The sequence below is a fragment of the Botryllus schlosseri genome, chromosome 1 (assembly GCF_051294905.1).
Source record: "Botryllus schlosseri isolate E-star chromosome 1, Bs_hap1, whole genome shotgun sequence".
In the NCBI taxonomy this organism is placed as follows: domain Eukaryota; kingdom Metazoa; phylum Chordata; class Ascidiacea; order Stolidobranchia; family Styelidae; genus Botryllus; species Botryllus schlosseri.
Genome location: NC_137236.1, coordinates 40,945,670 through 40,965,386, shown reverse-complemented (window position 1 = coordinate 40,965,386; position 19,717 = coordinate 40,945,670). Strand labels below are relative to the sequence as shown.

The 19,717-nt window shown below is 37.1% G+C and overlaps 2 protein-coding genes and 2 long non-coding RNA genes across 6 annotated transcripts in view; 1 reads left to right on the top strand and 3 right to left on the bottom strand.

The window, feature by feature from the left end:
• The window catches only part of LOC145436382 (protein bicaudal C homolog 1-like), a 788,516-nt gene that overhangs the window by 231,532 nt on the left and 537,267 nt on the right, over nucleotides 1-19,717 (bottom strand). The window lies entirely within an intron of this gene.
• The window catches only part of LOC145436956 (uncharacterized), a 416,296-nt gene that overhangs the window by 235,294 nt on the left and 161,285 nt on the right, over nucleotides 1-19,717 (top strand). The gene's annotated exons all lie outside the window — the stretch shown is intronic.
• Nucleotides 1-19,717, bottom strand: part of LOC145437004 (uncharacterized) — a 214,972-nt gene that overhangs the window by 140,717 nt on the left and 54,538 nt on the right. The gene's annotated exons all lie outside the window — the stretch shown is intronic.
• The window catches only part of LOC145449788 (acyl-CoA dehydrogenase family member 11-like), a 40,560-nt gene that overhangs the window by 1,370 nt on the left and 19,473 nt on the right, over nucleotides 1-19,717 (bottom strand). For 2 of the 3 annotated variants that reach the window (XM_080328234.1, XM_080328221.1), the window contains exons 7-18: nucleotides 14,284-14,413; nucleotides 14,047-14,153; nucleotides 9,268-9,379; nucleotides 8,578-8,646; nucleotides 7,715-7,853; nucleotides 6,909-7,016; nucleotides 6,745-6,843; nucleotides 5,371-5,526; nucleotides 4,502-4,645; nucleotides 3,829-3,908; nucleotides 2,741-2,857; nucleotides 697-806 (exon numbers count right to left, since the gene is read on the bottom strand). In XM_080328234.1, the coding sequence (XP_080184360.1) occupies nucleotides 697-806; nucleotides 2,741-2,857; nucleotides 3,829-3,908; nucleotides 4,502-4,645; nucleotides 5,371-5,526; nucleotides 6,745-6,843; nucleotides 6,909-7,016; nucleotides 7,715-7,853; nucleotides 8,578-8,646; nucleotides 9,268-9,379; nucleotides 14,047-14,153; nucleotides 14,284-14,413 (1,371 nt within the window). The remainder of the gene's footprint in view (nucleotides 1-696; nucleotides 807-2,740; nucleotides 2,858-3,828; nucleotides 3,909-4,501; nucleotides 4,646-5,370; nucleotides 5,527-6,744; nucleotides 6,844-6,908; nucleotides 7,017-7,714; nucleotides 7,854-8,577; nucleotides 8,647-9,267; nucleotides 9,380-14,046; nucleotides 14,154-14,283; nucleotides 14,414-19,717) is intronic. The other variant, XM_080328229.1, reaches the window with a different exon arrangement.

Sequence of the window (19,717 nt, the reverse complement as noted above, 5' to 3'; positions counted from 1 at the left end):
AATGACCAATCAATCTGTTATTCCGACACCTAGCGAAATGCAATGACGTAATCATGCTTCATACTTCGAAAAAGGCAACTTGACTTGAATTTTGACGTGACTCGTGACTTGACCTGACTTGAAAAATCAAGTGACTTAACTTGACTCGAGTCACCTCCAAAAATCGAGAGACTCGACTTGACTCGAGTCAAAATGTGTGATGACTCGAAATGACTCGTGACTCGAAGGTAGTGACTTGATCCCAACACTATGATACTTATTGAACTCGAAAACTTTGACTTTTTGGTTTCGCCTTTCAAGTGCAGAAAAGAGGCACCCCAAAAGTCCTCGTGTTCAGTAAATATTATAATACAATGGATGCTGTATTGAAAGCTCTATTCAAGTACTGAATAACGAACCAGGTAACTAATTACCGAATTCTTTCTTTCTCTATGCAATTGAATTGAAATTCGCGAATAATATGTGTAAGTTTTCAATAATATCAATATTAATAGTTGGTACACACAAATGCTATTTTATTTACTATCGGCAATTTTCAGAGACCTTTGAAAGTACTTGACTTGACTTTAAAAACTCCGCCGACTCCAAATTTTTGTGACTCCGACTTCATTGTTGGAAAAATTAGCGAAACTCCTTTCACCACCTCTGAATGTAATTAGCGCCCGATCGGCAGGCCACGGTGCAGATTCTACTCACCACGAAGCAAACGGGAAGTCTTGAGACACTCCAGCGGCGCCGTGGATCTGAATGGTCTTGTCTACCGCGTTTTTGAACGCCCGTAGAGCAGCCACTTTCATCATGGATATCTGGAAACGTCAAAAGTTCAAGAGCAATAAATCTTGAGGGAGCGGGGTTGTGATGAATCGAGAGTTAAGACTTTAGCTGCTATTGTTCACTAATTCGACCTTACTCGAGTCATTTTTCGAAATATTGAAAATGTCTCAACTTGCACTCAAGTCATAGCACTCATATGACTCAAGCCAAATCGGGCCAAAATATAGAACTACTCCCTTTACTATCCATATCTGGCTAAGAGTGAGACAAACGTGTATATTACGAATGTGAGGAATTAGTTTCGCGCGAGCAGATTACCAAAAAATGAGTTGAACATCACTTGGATCTCAAGACTATACAGTGATAACTGGGTCGATTTTTTTTACTTATAAACGGAAGATTTTGACCTAAAAAATCAAAATTTAACATTTTTTGACCTTAAAAACTTAATTTTGACCCAACGTGTTCAAATTAGGTGTTTACCCACATAATAAAGAATTGTTCTACTTATCTTCATTTCTAGTTGGAACTGTGTGTACTTACGAAGTTGGTTTGGCCTTAAAAAACTTTTCCGACTCGAAAACTGACAAATTTTTCATGAAATTATATTTTAACGAAATCTGGCCCTATCTGCGTACACTGCCGGTGACACACCGTGCTGCATCATTCTGACGACGTTGTCTACATCATAATTTTTCATCATGCGCTTCTCGATATAAGAACCATGCAATGCAACGCAGTCTTGCTTCAGTTAGGATAATGCGGTACGTTGACCATAACACCATGTAAATTTATTTGTTTCATTTGAATGTTTATGATTCGCAATGAGCAGACGATGGGCCGTCTACAACAGTAGGCCTATAAAATAGGTTACCAGCTGTGAAATGTCAAAATAAGTTCAACAAGTGTGCAAAATCTACGATACAATCGAAGTGCAGGTTGCAGAAAAATTTTGACTTTGCAAACAATTTTGACATTTTTTGACCTAACGCTATAATTTTGACAACAATTTTGACTTTTTTGGCATGTAAAAAAAATATTCACTACAGTAATAACACTATGACTCGGATTCGAGTCTCAACACTCGGACTTGTCTCAGTGTTGAATTGTAGACGACTCAACTTGACTCGAGTCAAAACTGAAGAAGAAAAATTGATACCAAACCTTGCGACTTGGTTACAAGCATGCAGAAGAGAGGTGAGATAGCGTAGTGGTATAATCCACACCAGGTTTTAATGACTCGACTCCAACTCGAGTCACGATTTTTCGTTGACTCGAGTCTTTTTTTTCGTGAAATGACTCGACTTAAACTTGAGTCATATGACTCGAGACTAAGACGGCCAAGACAGACATTTGATTGTAACTTCGAAGAATAGTAAAGTCACCACACGATTGGTATCTTGTCTATCAGTCCCGATACTTGGATAATAGGACCAGAAACTGTTAATTCTGAGGAAAATTACGATAGTATGAATATGAGCCCTTCTCCATCACTCGAGCAGAGTTGAAAAAGTGGATTGTACCAGAATTCCTACCGAAGTTTTCCAGGATTTCCTAGGCTACACCTCGCCATCTCATCCGTGTAAGCGATGTCTTATAAAAGCCTAGAAAGTGGGCCGTGCTAGCAGTCGGCATCTACAGCGTAAAAATGAAGAAAATTGGTCTGGTGTAAATCACCGTGGCAGTCGACAAGCATCGTGTACACCACAAACAACAACAAAAACTACCCTGTCAAAGCGATAAATGTACTCGGAAATATTGCGACAACACCACTCAACGTTAGCCTTGTGAATCATCAATTTCTCGTCCCGATTGTCCTTCGATGATTAGACTAATTGCATCATATCACTACCTAAATGGTTGTGTTTTTTTTACTGCTTACAATTCTATCTTAGAGTTTTCTAGATAAAGCTATTTACCTTTAACTTGAAATTCTAGAAGCAAACACAAACAACGTATCACTAACCAATTTCCTAGCGGCTTTGCCGCCGTTTTCATCGATGAGAAACGCAGTTTTCAGCACCAGCAGTCTTGCCTGTTCGATTTCGATTCGCGTTTCCGCTAAATGATGTTGGTTTACTTGCTGCGAAGGAAGAATATTTCAAATGCCATGTACCAAGGTATTGTTTAGTGCAAGTGCAGTGGTTTTCAACAGACGGTATAGATATACAGATATTACACACATTCATTGAGGTGCCTTGGAGTCGACATTTATCTGAATAGGCCAACCAAGTCTGTGCCTACATAAAGAATATGTGTACCAACTAAAATAGTATGCGGTCTCTTCAACCAGATTATTCAAAATTTCCTGCCGGTGACGTCATATTTCGTGATACGATTCTTGATATAAGATGTTCTTTCCAATACTCTACTAGCTGCTGACGATTACCCCTGACGAGTGTCAGCAAACAATATTCTGGTTTATTTCAATGAGGGTCAGCATCTTTGAACTGAAACCAATCTACATGTGATGTGATGCAATATCAAAAACGCATTGTATTTCGAGTTGCATGAGTTGCAGGGCTGCTGTAATGACTCGCCTCGAGTCAATTTTTGTAATGACTCGACTTGTACTCGAGTCATTGTGCCTGACTCGAGCCTAGTCATATGACTCAAGACTGGGACAGCCAAGACAGACATTTCATCATAACTTCGAGGAATAGTAAGTCCTCATATGATTGGTAATTCATCTATCAGTCCTGATACTTGGATAATAGGGCCAGAAACTGTTAAGACTGTGGGTTGAGCTCGCACCTGAACAGGGAACATAAAGTCTTGAACTCGGACTCGAGTCATAGCACTGTGACTCGGACTCGACCCTGTACTCACTGATTTGGACTCGGCGGTGAATTGAAAATGACTCGACTTGACTCGAGTCAAAACTACAAAAGTGACATCGACCTGTGACTTGGTTACAACCCCGATGAACGGCTCGTAATATTTCTTATATCTCAGGCTAATTTTCCTTTTTGAAGGTCCCCAAACTAGCAAATTTCTTTTCCGCAATTTTACCGGTACCGAAAAGTATGAAAACCACCGGCTTCGCGCACTCACGTGGTCAATAAGCCGCTTCCCGAAAGCTTTTCTCTGCCAGGATCTCGACAAGAAATATTCCACGCATCGTTCCGCTATCCCTGTAAACAGGCAATTGTAAATTTCAATCAAACGCCGATAATCCGTTCCAATATATTTTGTGAAATGTGGCTATGCTCCAATTTTAATTCCAGTCAAAAATACTGATTTTCTTGAAAATGCTATTTTCATGGTTATGACAATAAACTATGATTTGATATGAGACCATCTTGTATTTGGACGTGTTTTTTTGTAATTCGGGATTTAATTCTTCAATTCAATTCCATTTATTGCTAAAAATTCCATCATTTCAACACACCACAAAATCTGGAAGGTCTCAAAACAACTTGGAGTAGTCTTCGAAATCAGACACTCCCCTGGCCTAGGTGATGTAACGAGGAGACATGCACACTGAATGAAAAGTAAAAGAAGATATCGTAATATGAGAGGACAGGTTATTGCTAATTCAGTAATTGTAGTCTAATTTGGAAAAAAACGTGTAGGTATCATTCGAGTTTTAATCTAATTTGAAAAATTTGCTAGCTGTCAAACTCCGCGATATACAATAAATGCCACAAGGCTTCATCAAACCTACATTGTAAAATCTGCAAAATTTGAAAATTTAATATTTCGCATAAAAACAAACAAATCTCACCGAGCGAGCGCATGCAGTGATGCACCCGAGCGGGGCCGAGTCTTGCTTGAGCGATTTCAAAGCCCCGCCCCTCGCCGCCGATCAAATTCCGTTTCGGAACGCGTACGTTGTCGAATTCGATCTCCATACGGCCGTAGGGGTGGTCTGTCATGAAAACATAGTACCGAAATAACTTTTCCATGCAAGAGAGTATTTGAAGACACCATCGAATGTGCAGAGTTTTATATGCAACTGAATAACATGTTTATATTATAATAAACAAGAATATTCACTTGTACAAACCACCAATCCAGCAAGTTCTAGTGGCGGATTTCAAATTTTGAGTAGATATACTTCTAGTTGTGGATATTGGAAAGGGGGTAGTTCTAGTTCCAGTTGTGGATATAGGAAAAAGAGTAGTTCTAGATCTAGCTGCGTATTTGGAAATGAGTAATTCCAATTCTAGTTCGGATTTGGGAAAGTTAGTAATTCTAGTTCTAGTTGTGGATTTTGAAAAGTGAGCAGTTTTAGTTCTAGTTCTTCAATATACAATTGGATAATATATTCACATATACACAAAAAAACAGATATTTCCATCCAACCATCGTCAGGGGCAATCATCAGGAATTAGTAGAGACATTAAGAGAAGAGTGAATATTAACAGTCATAATTTCAGAGAATCATGGAGCCATATACAACCGCATTGGAATAACCCAAAATATATCCGGCTGACACTCGTCAGGGGTAATCGTCAGCAACTAGTAGAGATTTGGGAAGGACATTGTATATCAACAATCATATCACCAAGTATGATATCATCAATTCAAATTAAATTGAGTGGAATTTTCACAACTACCATCTTTAACGGTGAAGGGAAAGTAAAAACTTACCAAAAAAACCAAAGGCGCTCAGAGGCCTTACCAGCGTCACCCCTGGCGTATCGAACGGCACAATAACCATAGTGTGTGCCTGGTTGGGTCCTCTGTTGCCCGGGCTTGTGGTGCGGCCCATTACGATCCCGAATTTGCACCTCGGGTCTCCAGCTCCTGAGTATTGAATTCAACGAATGATATCTGATTGTATCGTGGTATCAAAATGAGTTACTGCGAGGGCAAAATAGAGTAGCTGAGTGCTTCCATTTTAAATCAAGTATTAGGCTTAGAGTCGATTATGGCTCATTGTGAAATCACAACAGTATGGAAGACGTGAAACGGTGGTTCTCAACCGGGGGTCCCCAGAACATCCAAATTTGCAAAATGGTAGACAACCAGATTTGTATTCTTTTACATTGAAGAAATCACGAGGCAGTTTCGCTCCATAACTGCTAAAACTTCAGAACTCACATTAACAGATCGGCAGTTTGAGATAAAATATTCTACTACTGTTCTTCTAAAAATCAATAATTTGCTTTCAACTTTTTTTCTGTTCATCTTTAAGACACAGTTCTGTGGAAGTGAGATAAAAACTCGTTACTTCTGCATATTTTAAGCCCAAAATCAGCTTTCTAGTGTAAGCGGTTATCAATATATAGCGAAATTACCTATTTTTGGCTCGTTCGGTGAAATTGCACGACCACTAGAGGGCGCACGAGCCCAAAATTATTACAGAAATTATTTTTTTCATATTCGGCACCGCATATCAAGTGTCAGTTTTGTAATTTAAAATTTTCCATTTTTCACTCCACCCTAACGAACGCGTATATCAAGAAATGCAGCTGCAGAATTCGCTTTGAAATACCACAAGTCTTCCTAATTTCTTCACAAATAATACCGTGTTATTTTCAGGAAAAGTCATCGTGTCGCTGTTTATCACTAGCCTACAGTTAGTATTTACACAAGACAGATGTCAATTAAAACTGTGGAGGGGGACTGTGGCGGTTCAAAGGGGATCTGCGAAGACAAAAAGGTTGAGAACCACTGACGTTGAAAGTTTAGGAATATATACGTGTTCTGCCACCGTGAAAAATAGAATGCCGGTTCTACATCACATTAAAGACACTTTGATATTTTCCCAATCTTTCCTATTTCGTCGCACTACGTGATGCTGCTGTTGGTTCGCCTGCTGCAATAAGACCAATCAAGGTTATAAGACTTTCAAAGGGAAATAGTATCGAAACTATAATTCTCGTTGATAAATTAACTCTTAGTACCAAAGAGCGTACAACTTAAGTATTTGAAAAAAATTACCCCTCATCACTTGAGTCATTAGATTTAATACTCCTTCCACATTCGAGTACTTGAATCATTATGCTCAGCCCAGCTTACCACTGCTCCACCATTTTCTGCCGTTAACAATATAGCTTTCACCATCGGGTGTCATCGATAACTGCATGTTGGTCGCATCACTTGAAGCTACCGCTGGTTCTAAAAGTAGAAACAATCAAATGTCAACATACAGGATATTGAATAAAACACAGAATGATACAAACCTGTCATGCAAAACGCGGATCGAATTTTTCCTTCCAGTAATGGCGTGAGCCATTTTTGCTTTTGATACTCGTCGCCATAGCGATACAAAACTTCGATATTGCCAGTATCTTATAGAAAAAATTGATATAGGTTATATGATAGTATCTGGGACTGCGATATTTGCGTGGTTTTATTTACAAACTGCATCGGATTTGACATTTAATAGCTTTCCATAATTTCTCAGCTCATTTGCAATTCATGAATTCGCATCATGAGTTATTATAGTTAGTTGCGGACTTTCAAAGTTCATCCGTTCTAGTTCCAGTTGCGAATTTCACCGTAGGTAGTTCTAGTCGCATTTTGAAACTGCAGCAATTTGCACTAGTTTGATCTGCCAAAAAAACCTGCTAAATTACAAAATGAAGATAAAATATTGAAGATGGAATCGGCATAACGATAAAAGCAGGGTTTCCAGTTAGAAATGAGAGGGGTTTCGTCCCAAAAACCAACGTCTGGCTATGCAACTGTTAGTAGCACTATGACTCTGAGGTAACAATAGATACAAGAATATCACACAACAAAACACTGGTATTACGATTCATGCTAAATGACGACATATGTATTCTAGTTGTTTTTCAACATTTTTCGAACGCGCAATTAGAACTAGAACTAGTACTGCTCACTTTCAAAATCCGCAACTAGAACTAAAACTACTCAAAAAACAGTAGATAGTTGACCATAAAATAACTAGATTGGCAGTTTGTATAAGTCTTAACACAATGGTCATAGATTAGTAAAATTTATATAGATAGGCCTATCATCAAACCTGGTGCGCTGCAGTTGAAGACTTCCGGAGCGAAATGATATTTTCCCAGCTGTTCGGCGACGTAAGCGTAATCAACATTGCTCAAGCCGCTGATTTCCGGCAGAAAAAGGTTCCAAAGTCCTTCAGACTTGGCTTTCGCCTGCAGGAATAACATCGATACTATACGTGGGTCAGAACTTTGTGTTTTATTCCATCATAGATATTGCCCGTTACGACTTAGACGGAAACTGTATTCAATCAGAGGCAATAGTAAGGATTTTCTTGAAAATAATAGATATGGCTTAAGAGCCGAATAGCAAATGTAATCCGCGGTCTTCTGTGAGAGTGCAGTTGATATTTTGAAGAATATCATTCCGGAACTGATAGCAGAGGCAGAAAGTAACAAAATACTACATTTTGGAATACACGGTGCGCTATCAATGACTGAATGTGGGGCATAATCTAGTATCACAAATGACTTATCATAAAGATTTAGGTTCTTATGACAATGTACAACAGGAGTGGGCGATTACTATTAAAAATTACAAGGTCTGGTGTAAAACAATGGAACGAAGAAACAATATGAACAATATGCCAATGCATTCAGAATAAGGGATAAGCAGATGACTCTCTCCGAGAGAACAATGAGGGGTTTCAAAATGGGATAGAATTGATCTTGCAAAGGAGGTAGAGGGTTCCCAATTCTGCTCCCTGTCTACACCATTGCCTCTGCCCGTCCCAAGCTCGAAAAAATGGGGAGGGTTGAGCTAAATTTCAGAAAAATCTTCTTGTGCAAAACTGACTCTCGTCAGTTGTATCAACAACACAATCGACACGCACACACAGACTCTCTCTCTCCTGAGATATATTTTGCACACACTCACCTTCAAATCTTCCACAATGGGGCAAATTTTCCATCTGTTCCCTTCAATTTTGTAGAAATCATAGTATTCCTGAATAGGAGAAAATGTAAATTAATCATGGCAATCTGATTTGAGTATTCGAGAGTACTTCTTGAAATCAACGGTGTTACTTGTACTCCCACTTGAGCAGCAAAACTGGATATTTGACAAACCTCTACCAGGGTTGTAATCAAGTCACAAGGTTCCTAGTCACATGTCAATTTGACTTTTATAGTTTTGACTCGATTCAAGTCGGGTCATTTTCAATTCACCACCGAGGGAAGCCTGAGTCTCAAGTCCTAGTCTTAAGACTGCAGTCCTAGTCTGAGTCATAGTGTTTACTGTTCAGTATCGAGTTCATGTTCATTTTTTCTTACTTGTAACATATTCTGAGCTTATTTTTCAAATGGTCCTGATATTCGAGGCTGGAATAAGTGATATAGAATGTGTCGAGTCATATGGATTGGTAGAGTCATGCGCAATGACTCTGGTTTAAGTCGAGTCAATGCATAATGGGACCCAGTCAAGCTGAGTAATTTTTCCTTTTTAAGTACATGAGTCGAAGTAAAGTCAATGAAAAGTTGCGACTCAAGTCATTACAGCCCTGACCTCTACCTTTTAATCACTGTTGCATCAGAATATATATAATACCTGTGCGATGAAATACCATACCTTTTCCGATGGGGCTATATGATTCTGTATGAAGGCTTTGACCTTTTCCAAACAAGCCTCTCCCTTCTTGCTAGGTGACAGTGTCATGGGCTTCATTTTTCCGCTACCAGCACTATAAGAAAATAGGATTGAGCACTAAAATAGACTGCAAACACTGCAGGATTACGTAAAAAACTGTAAAACAACAATAATTTGCCCATAACTGAATAGAATATATAATAATTTGGGTGCATTGCACTATAAACTCGAGTGTATTTCAATATCAATATACATACTGCAGTTCTATACTTACAGTGTCTCTATATATTACAACCACCTATGCTACCAATTATTTGAAAAGCATAGGAAGCCGAGGTGCCATCAGAACTTAATTAGGGCCTGCTTCATTGAAGTGTTTGCATATGTAAATTTGTGTCAAATAAAATGAAGTAGACCTACATTGGCTCATCATTGTAGCGATTCTGCCTCAGTTAGAAATGTGCGGTTCAAATTTTCAAGCCTGGTGAACGGCAATTATATGGCTATAGATGTATTGCAAGAACCTGCTTGATATTGCTCCATTTCATCTAGTCATGCGTTAGTAACAAACCGACTGTTTGGCAATCTGTGACAGACATTACTGATACTGTCGCCGATATATTGTTGTAATCATGGTGAACCTGGTATACGTTACATGATAAGTGATAACAATCGCATATCACTTCAGATAATTATGGATGGGCATAATAATCGTATTACGGCATACGAAACATGTAGTTCAAAGCTATGCACGTTACTGGAAATGACATATCTTTGAAGTAGTGGAAAACCCTAAGCATGAAATAACTATGGTCCCAAAACTACAAATGATCTTTGATGGGATGTAGAGCTGTCATTATTCCCTGTGGCCGCATAAAAGGTACAAATCTGAACTATGTATATCATTTGTACTGTCGTGATGTCATCACGAGTGAGAAACGAATACTTGACTCAAAGTTTAATACCACTCAGCTCCTCGTTTTTGCCCAACCCTACAGATAAACTGCGCAGAACAGACTTATTGATACTGATGCCTAAGCCATGCTAAAATCCGCAGACTCACCCACTGAGCTGTGTGCAAAGATTTATCCATCGTAGCATAACCAACAATGGAATTCATATTGACACAGTGTATAAACCTTACGCGGAACAAATATGTTCAAATGCACTACTATGAATTATAAAATGATATCCACCAGCTGGCAGAATGGAGCTATATTCGTCGTTCAACTACATGGCAATGTGCTAATTTGAAAATGGTATGGTCGATTTTTTGCAGTGTTGTGATATGTCAAACTTGAGGTTATCATTATCATATGTTCTCATTTAGGAAGATTTGTCCTGGTATTTCAAGAAATCGAAAATGTCCTCCGTTTTGGCAATTGGTCCTCCTTTATAGCTTTCACAGCCAGGCGATAGTATTAAGACAACACTAAAAATACCAGGAATGACGCTAAATCTTGATTCAGATGTGATGCAAAACTCAAAACTAACGCTACTCATAAAAATCTAAACTGTGAAAGTTAGCAGGCAATACACTTTTGAGTACTCTGAAAAAGCGGAGATACTTTGTTCAAAAGACACCCTTTTTGTGATAGCATTTATTATATCAGACTACCGTGTCTCGTGCGAATGTGATATAATTTTGTGCAGCTTGATGTATTACATGCAGGAAGGCTAAATGAAGCTTAATATTCTCTGAACAGAATTTGGTCAACTAACAGACTTCTGAAGCCAGGTTACATCTGCACTAGTTTACAAACACACTTTGGAACGGAGGGTTCACAAATAAAAATGTGACAAAAGAGTCCACCGCATAGCATCTCCAAAGGTATGACGTAGCTAAATCTCAATACTGGAAAAATACCGTTACCAAGGCAACGATTAAAAGTAACCAGTGTCCTGACAAGACCATTGTGAAATCCAATATGAACTTAAAATTACAATATCAACACTAACCAGACCACAGCGGGGCATGGTATTGTTCACCTAGCCGATGACTACAATAGCCAACTAGGAAGTTGTTATAGTAGCGAGGTCCCCTGTATCAACTAAAACTAACAATAGAGCATAATGCACCTATAATACATGACATTAGCGCTACCGCGCACCGTGAGCTTGTAAATATATCGTCATGAAACTTAGCGAAAGAATATTTGTGTAAACAGTGGGCTATGTCCTGAGATAATGTTGGCTTAACCGAGCCAAGAAAGAGCATTCAAAATGCTGTGATGTCATAGAAAGCTCAGTGTGTAGCATAAATGTTACTGCCGTCTTAAACAACAAAGGATTACAAACCGGATATAGCCTACACCTGTACCGCGGAAATATTTGAAGATTTCAGGGGATTTTTTCAACAGATCAGGCAGCTAGCGTACATTGTGTATGAAATGATGTTATTGGATATCTGAAATTCACAGTCAGAGGTATAAAATATCATGAAAAATTGCCTCGAAAACCCATCGTATTTTGAAAAGTGAGTTGATTTTGGAGGTTGAAAACCGTCCCATTTCATGTTCATATACAGTGTGGATCCCGATCCCGATAAAATAAAAATGAATGGTTTGCTCCCTAAATGAAACAAATTAGTCGTGTTTTTGTTAGTTATTTGTGCATTTTTCAAAAGGTCGTTGGTTCTAGTTTTAATTCTAGTCGTGAGTTATGAAAACTGAGTATTTCTAGTTCTAGTTGCACATTTTGATAGTATAGTTTGTACAAGTCTATGTCCAACAAAAATCCTTGCTAACCACGGTCTGTTAGATTTCTTGATAAGGTTAATCGTCCTCATTGGTAATTTCAGGGTAGAGTCTTGTTTCAGATCTCTGACCTGATAAAAGCAATAAATTAACGGGTGGATCCATACAGCTACTATACCTGTGAGTCATCGGGGTAAAATCAAAAGAGAAAGATTCTAATCTGTCATGCCACAAGCAGTAGCACGTGCCTCAAGTTCCCAAAACACGATTAACCACACCGCAAGAATTTCAAAATACTTTGATGTAAAACCGTGTCTAAAGCGATCTGTGAATCAGCTGGAACAAAGTAATGGGTATTAGCTTTCAAAACAACACAGCACACTCTACTTGTGGCTGGAATTTGTAGACATAGTAGTCAAGTTTCAACAGGTTCACATATTTTACCCCATAAATGATCGCCAAAAATGCATATCTACGCGAATTCGTGAAAAAAACAGCATGGTTTTACTAAGTAGACTAAAAGCAGCGATATAGGAAAGCTTTTAGTGTAGTAGTTTTTAATTATTTCACTCATAATGGTGATGTAACTACTGGAATTCTTCATAGGTCCAGATTTCGTTAACATAAAGTTTTTTTCATGTGAAAATTCGTCAGTTTATGTGTCAAAAAGCTTTTTCATGTCAAACTACTTCGTAAGGATAGACAGTTCCAACCAAATCCTAACAACATGATGTGCGAAAACACTTAATTTACACACACAAGGTCAAAATTATGTTTTTTATGTACAAAATCCTTCGTTTTTTTGGTAAAAACAATCGTCCTGGTAACGAGGTATAGTTTTTGTGCATAGACGGAAATTTGGGGTTAGCTGATTCTTGCAGATTCAATCGAAGTGAAAATTCGTAGATTTTCGAACATATCTTTCAAAGTATAATTTATGATGATATCATATCAGATAATGAAGTTGTTCACGAAGCGCGGAACACTATCGTACAAGGATCGTTACCGAACAATGCATTCCCAGAAAGGATCTGTTCACGGCACATTTGATTTCAAAACAATACATTTCACGGAAATTTCAATCGATGTGATCGTGACGCAATGAGACCATTTACGAAATCCATTAATCTTCATAATATCTTGTCAAAGTAACTGATCTGAGTGACATATTTCAATGCGGCATAAAGTCGTTATGAGCATTTTTTGTGTAATCGAATGATTTCAGATATGAATCATTAGTTATATTTGTATCAGGGCTGTAATGACTCGACTCGAGAACACTCAACTAGCTATTGTTTTTTTGCGTTGTCCTAGTTTTAAGAGCTGCTTGGAGGTACATAACTTCAATATACAATTGCATAGCACATTCATATTGAAATAAATCCTAATTTTTTGTTTGTATCGTAGATGATTGCACTGTCGTTAAACTTATCATTACAGATTTTACAGCTTGTAGCCTACTTTATAGGCCTACCGTTGTAGACGGTCGATTATCAGCTTATTGTGAAACATAAATGGCCGAATGAAACAAATAGGCTGACATGGTGTTATGCTCAAGGTACCGCAGCATCCTACTGAAATATTTCCGCCATAATGCGTTATGTAACTACTGGAATTCTTCATAGGTCCAGACTTAGTTATAATAAAGTTTTTTCATGTAAATATTCGTCAAAAAAGTTTTTTCAGGCCAAACCACTTCGTTCGGACAGACAGTTCCAACCAGAAATGAAGATAAGTAGTACAATTCGAACATTATGTGGGATAACACCTAATTTACAAACGTTAGGTCAAAATTTGGTAAAAAAGAAGTTTTAATGTGAAAAAATATCAGATTTTTCATTTTTCAGGTCAAAATCTATCGTATTATAGTTCAAAAGAAATCACCCTAGTGATTATACAATATTGTGGCTATACTTGGGCTATCTTGAGGACTTTTTTTCATCATTTTTGGCAATATCGAAACCAGATTTATATTATAATTGAATGACTCTTGTTACACTAAACCTAAAGCATTTGGCAAGCAGTACTGCATTCAATAACTTGAAAACCTGTGTGTTTCACAAACCTTAATGCTACTTTCAATCCAGCGGACGCCATCGGTTGAATGGTTGTCTCGACAAATTTTGCAGAATCTTGACTCGAATTGCCACGCAGAAACCTTCTGTACACTCCCTAGCAGTGAGAATTCGTAATTTGAAGTGAATAGCTCACAAAAATTACCACAATAAATTAAAAAAAAAAAAATTTTGAAATAAAACAAATTTTCGGTCCGCAAATAACGGTAAACAAGAGTAACACATACTTGTAGGATTGACGCCAGTCTGAAGCAAGCGAGGGCCTTGTAAAACTCGAAATTGGGCAACGGATAAGAGATTCCTCTCGCCCTGCAGTAGTGACGCACAATTTCTTCTTCCGAAATAATCTCATTCAGGCTGTAAACAGAAAAGAATCTAATTTTAACAGCAAAAAAGGCGGAATGGATATGTATTCGATTTTGACCTGTCTCAATTCGAACACAAGGTTCCATTTAGACAAAAAACACCCTACAAATCTTCAATACTATTTCAAATACTTGGTTTTTCGCAAATTACCATTAATACTACAATATGTCACAGGAGGTCAAGTATTCACTGGCGCTACCAAAGTAGAACTAGTGGGTAGTTTGAAAAGGTAGTTTTCAAGACAATGCATCACATATATTTTTACCGACAGCCCCCTGATTACTCTACAAATATGCAGAATGGCCAACAAGTTAAGAGCGAAAATTTCGTTACCAGCGTACAATTGCATAATATACTCATATTGAAATAAAACCGAATATCTTTGGGGCAGTAATCGTCAGTAACTAGCAGACAATTGGAAAGAACATTGATATAAACTATCGTATTTCCAAATATGATGTCATCGGCACTAAAAATTCGATTATATGGATTTTTTGATACACTGGTATATAACTGTTTTGAAATCTCCACCAGTAGCTGACGATTAACACTGGCAGGCTTATTTCAATATGAATATATATACAATTGTACAGTACCGCCAAGGGTCTCTCGAAAATTCCATTGGTAAAGGATGTATAAACATCCATAAACTTCTTTCAATGCACAAAAATTCGGGGAAGGTGGGTAATGCAATAATCAACATTCTAAATTGGATCGGAATACGAATTATAGCTTAAGTTTTTGTCAAATTACACTAGGATTAGCGTTATGGCTAGACAGGTTTTTCCAAATTAAATTAGATTTGAATCAAAACGAGGGCATAGAAACATTTCACAAACTAGATTATAATTAGAATTAGAGCAATAAAGCATTTCACAAATTACATTACAATTTGATTACGGACATTTCAATTTATTTAATCAGTCTAAATAGACAACTAGATTTAGCTAGCTGCCAAAGTCTGGTATTAAGTGATATTATAATTCCTCTATGCTGTTATTATCTAAAGTTTTACACGTGATGGTTAGCCACAATGTCAAGTAAGGGGAACACACGAAACCGCACACACTTTTCAAGGACACGCACCTGGATGATTAGATCTTAAGGTGACTCGAGTAGCAGTTAACTTTTGACCCAGAATTTTATTGAAGTGTTCACAGTGGATAGCAAAAATAACAATAATCTCAAACGTCATCTATCGGCAGGCCTACATCTCTTTGAACTATTGATTGAAATATGTCAAGATTCGGAATCCATAAATAGTCTTTTAGTTCGCGTACCACCTAAAAATAGTACATTGAACACTCTCATATTTGAAATTTCTGCTGGTGACGTCATATTTTGGGATACGACTGTTGATATACAATGTTCTTTCCAATTCTGTACTACCTGCTGACGATTACCCCTGACGAGTGTCAGCCGAAAATATTTGGGTTCATTTCAATATGAATATAGGGGGAGGAGGCCAAGATGAGACACTTTTCTGATATTTCAACGCCACTCAAAGAGTGTTGTCTTCTGAGGATTAATTTTGGTACCAATGGAAAGCCTGTGGTCCCTACTATTCATGACTCTGTTTTTAGTTATATTGAACAACATACTTATGGATTTCTTGGCCCTCAAAATTCCTTGCTCAAATGTCTTAACTTACCACCATTTGAGGGTAAGATGAGACACACTGTGACACGCTTAAGATGAGACACTAAGTAATTCTTGCTCATTACACCACCAATTCATCCCAAATGATGAATCAACTAGCAACATCGTGAATAAAATATAATAATTGCGAAATAATACACTTTTAAAAAGAATTTGTACATCATATATGAATTTAAATGACATCGAAAACCAATTATCCATGGGATCCAGCAACAATAAGAATTTTGTTATTATTTTGTCTTGTAATGTCACATCTGGTCAACTACTAGATAAATAATCCATTATGTGTGCCTTGAAAAGTAAATTTTGAATATTACGAGGCTTTCAATGAAAAAACCCTCTGTTACCCATGTCTTAGAGGTAAGTGCATGATTACACTGCTAATATTGCACTCTAAGAGCTCCAGTAATGTTGTTTTATAATATAAAGTATTGTGGTATGCGTCGTATGCCCTTACAAACACGAATTCACATAACTGACATAGACTATGAAACTATAGTTTTTGGCATTTTTCTGCCCAACCTCAAATCTGTTTGCCTTGTTAATGTGGTAGGACTATAGAATGATATAATGGGAACAGCATAGTTGAAGGAATCTGTCCATCAGAAAATTGTTTTATGAAAAAATTGACGATATAACCTACAAAGGACTTTTTACTTGTAACAAAGACAGTAGCCATGGTAACACACTAGTTAAATCAGAATGAAATCAATAAATAGAGGCATTATATTCCCTGCTTTCACTCGATTTTGCCAATGCCTTCAATTAAATAACGAGGAAAAAAATTCTAGAGAGACAAACTCTTGGGTGTTGGCCTACTTCACACAATTTACTGAAGATAACCCCTCCCAATGATCCAAAACCTATTAATAGTGTACGAAATTAGGCTACAACACTGTATATTGTAAGGATGTATCGCACTCGAAATGCGTGAAGTAATACCACTCAAATTTATTCAAAACTTCGAGTAACACAATTGGAAACACTGTACAAAGACCTTATTTCAAAGGAGATTGGATTTATCTTTCTGACCTCACTCTTAAGTCAACATACTCCGACCTACTTAAGCTACTTGGCATCACGGAGAGAAATTGGCGTAAAATCGATTTCAAGTGACAAGGAGCTATTTCTCCTACAGTTCTATTTGCGCTGCTGTCCGGTTAACACGTCATATCAAAATACAGTAACTGTAACGACTGTGATGGTAAAAAAGTCTTAATTCAAATCAGTGGTCTGTGGAATACTAAATCTACGCAGATTCAACTCAAATTCAAAGACAATTGTGATCACTAGGGCAAGTTATTGCAACTTTCGCAACTTTTTTCACAGTTTCCTAAATACCCATAATTTAAGTATTATGATGTTTTAAGCTGTCTGAATGAATTTTATATACGGTAGCAGCTTTCATCAAGTATTATGCAAAATGAAAATAGGGATTTAAAAAGCTTGCTACAAACTATTTCTAGTTTGGTTCTATTCTCTTTGATTTGCATCACAAAGAGTTATGTCATGTATTAATTATCTGTATCTCAATGTTACACCTATGACATGGCATTTGGCTTCCAAGCAATAACTCTAACAACACCAACCAAGCACCGCAGTACTCAAACTAAATAAGAAGTGGAAGTATGTCTTGGCTTCATACGATTGGAATCAGGATGTGTCTAGTCTTTCAAGGTCAAGTTTTGTTAACAACTTATTCAGTTAGACAATGTGCTAATAAAAGTACATTCGTTGATTTGCAAGTAAGAAGAGATAAGTACCGTAAAAATATGAAATTGATATTACTCGCATAAAAAAAAATTGTAGCACTAGTAGATGTGAATACTTCAAAGCACAGATTAACACCTAGAAATTTTACAGATATTAGATTCTAGTTTAGATTAGAGCATGAAAACTTTTCACCCCTTATTTTTCCGCGTTTCACTTTAATTAGTCTGATTAAACCACTAGAATTACATATTGACCCAAGAGTGTTTCAGAGTTGTCCAGGAATTTTGGGTAGAAATTCTCTGTGAAAATTACTGTCAAAACAAACTGACATTGTGTATTCTCACCCAGATTATCGAAAAATTGACGGTTTCAAGTAAAAATATCAAGACAAATCCCTGCCTTGGACACAACAAATGATACATATCTGCTATTATTATTACTCACTCTTTTTTACTCTTAAAATTACAATACCTTACAGAAAACATATGTCACACCCACACCAAAGTACATTGAACCTAGCAGGTCATTATGAAGACACAAAAAAAATCAATAGAAAATATTTTCGAAATAAAATACGCTGCCAATCATATTTCCTATCGGGACAGATTGGTACAACTGCTCAAGCTGTTTAATTACTTCCAAAAACAGCAAGTCAAACATAACCTCACGTCAAGATAGTGCTTTGATTTTGGGGAAACATGACAACATTACGCAAATCACAAAATATTCAATCACAGATTAGGTCCCTATTACGTCAGTTAGAATTTTAAGGTTAAATATTTATGACTGTACGATCATCTGCGTATGCATAGGGTATTAATTTGTGTGTATATGCGTAGTTTAGGGACAACACCATAAGGCTGATTGCCACACTAGTATTATGTAATATGATTTGACAAACACATTAAAATTGATTGCGCGAAGGCTTGATAAAAATATTATGTCGTTTACACAGAGGCAGAACAATTAGACTAATCTAGAGTTACATGCCGGTAATGTAATCCTAATCTAATTTGTGAAATGTTTCTGTGATTTAATTCCAATTCTAATCTCATTTGAAGAAAAATGCGCAGTTGTGGAGCTAAATCAGCCCGCAAAAAAACTTAGAATATATCTTTCCTCAGGCAAATTTTGTAATAACACTTCTAAGGCAAGTTGAGCATGAAATTGCAAATGAAATTAGTCAAAATATTAGCCAATTTCCGTCATTTATTTGAAGCAATTCTCAGTGACATTAAAAAACACCATAAGATTGTGTAGCATTGTGAATACGTGAAAACATTCAGACAATATCTGTGTAATCTCGACAATTTGTCAATCACACACATTACAGCACACCTTTTGATTAACTCGGATTGCAATGTTTATTAAAATCTTAAATCTGGGGTCGGCTAAAGTAGCCTATACTAAAATGTCTATCACGGAAATAGCTTTTGAACTTGAAGCTTTTCCTTCAAGTGTAAACATCCAAACACATTAATAAACCATAATCTTGTCTGCAGACAGATTAATGTGGAAAACCAAATTCTTGAATAATTTTAGCACATATTCACCACCACAAAATACGAGCATGAATTCAAATGGGTGAGCGCACAATTTATTTTTGTATTCCATAAACAAGGCTTGGTCTAATTTACTGTACAAGCAACCATGGTGATGCTATGGATTATTGAGATTGTAACATGTCTAATTGTCTTGAACGCACTTGAAAATTAACCCTGCGTGACGGTGGACAATATCCTCTGTTTCACGGAATTTTATATTGCAATAAACAACAACGCTTGTAAAGTGACACACTATTGAGATTGTAACAAGTCCAATATCCTTAAACCACTTGAAAATTAATACTGCGTGATGGTAGACAATGTCATCTTTAGAATAAATATGAATTTCCAATAAATGGACAAAGTTGTCTGCACGCAA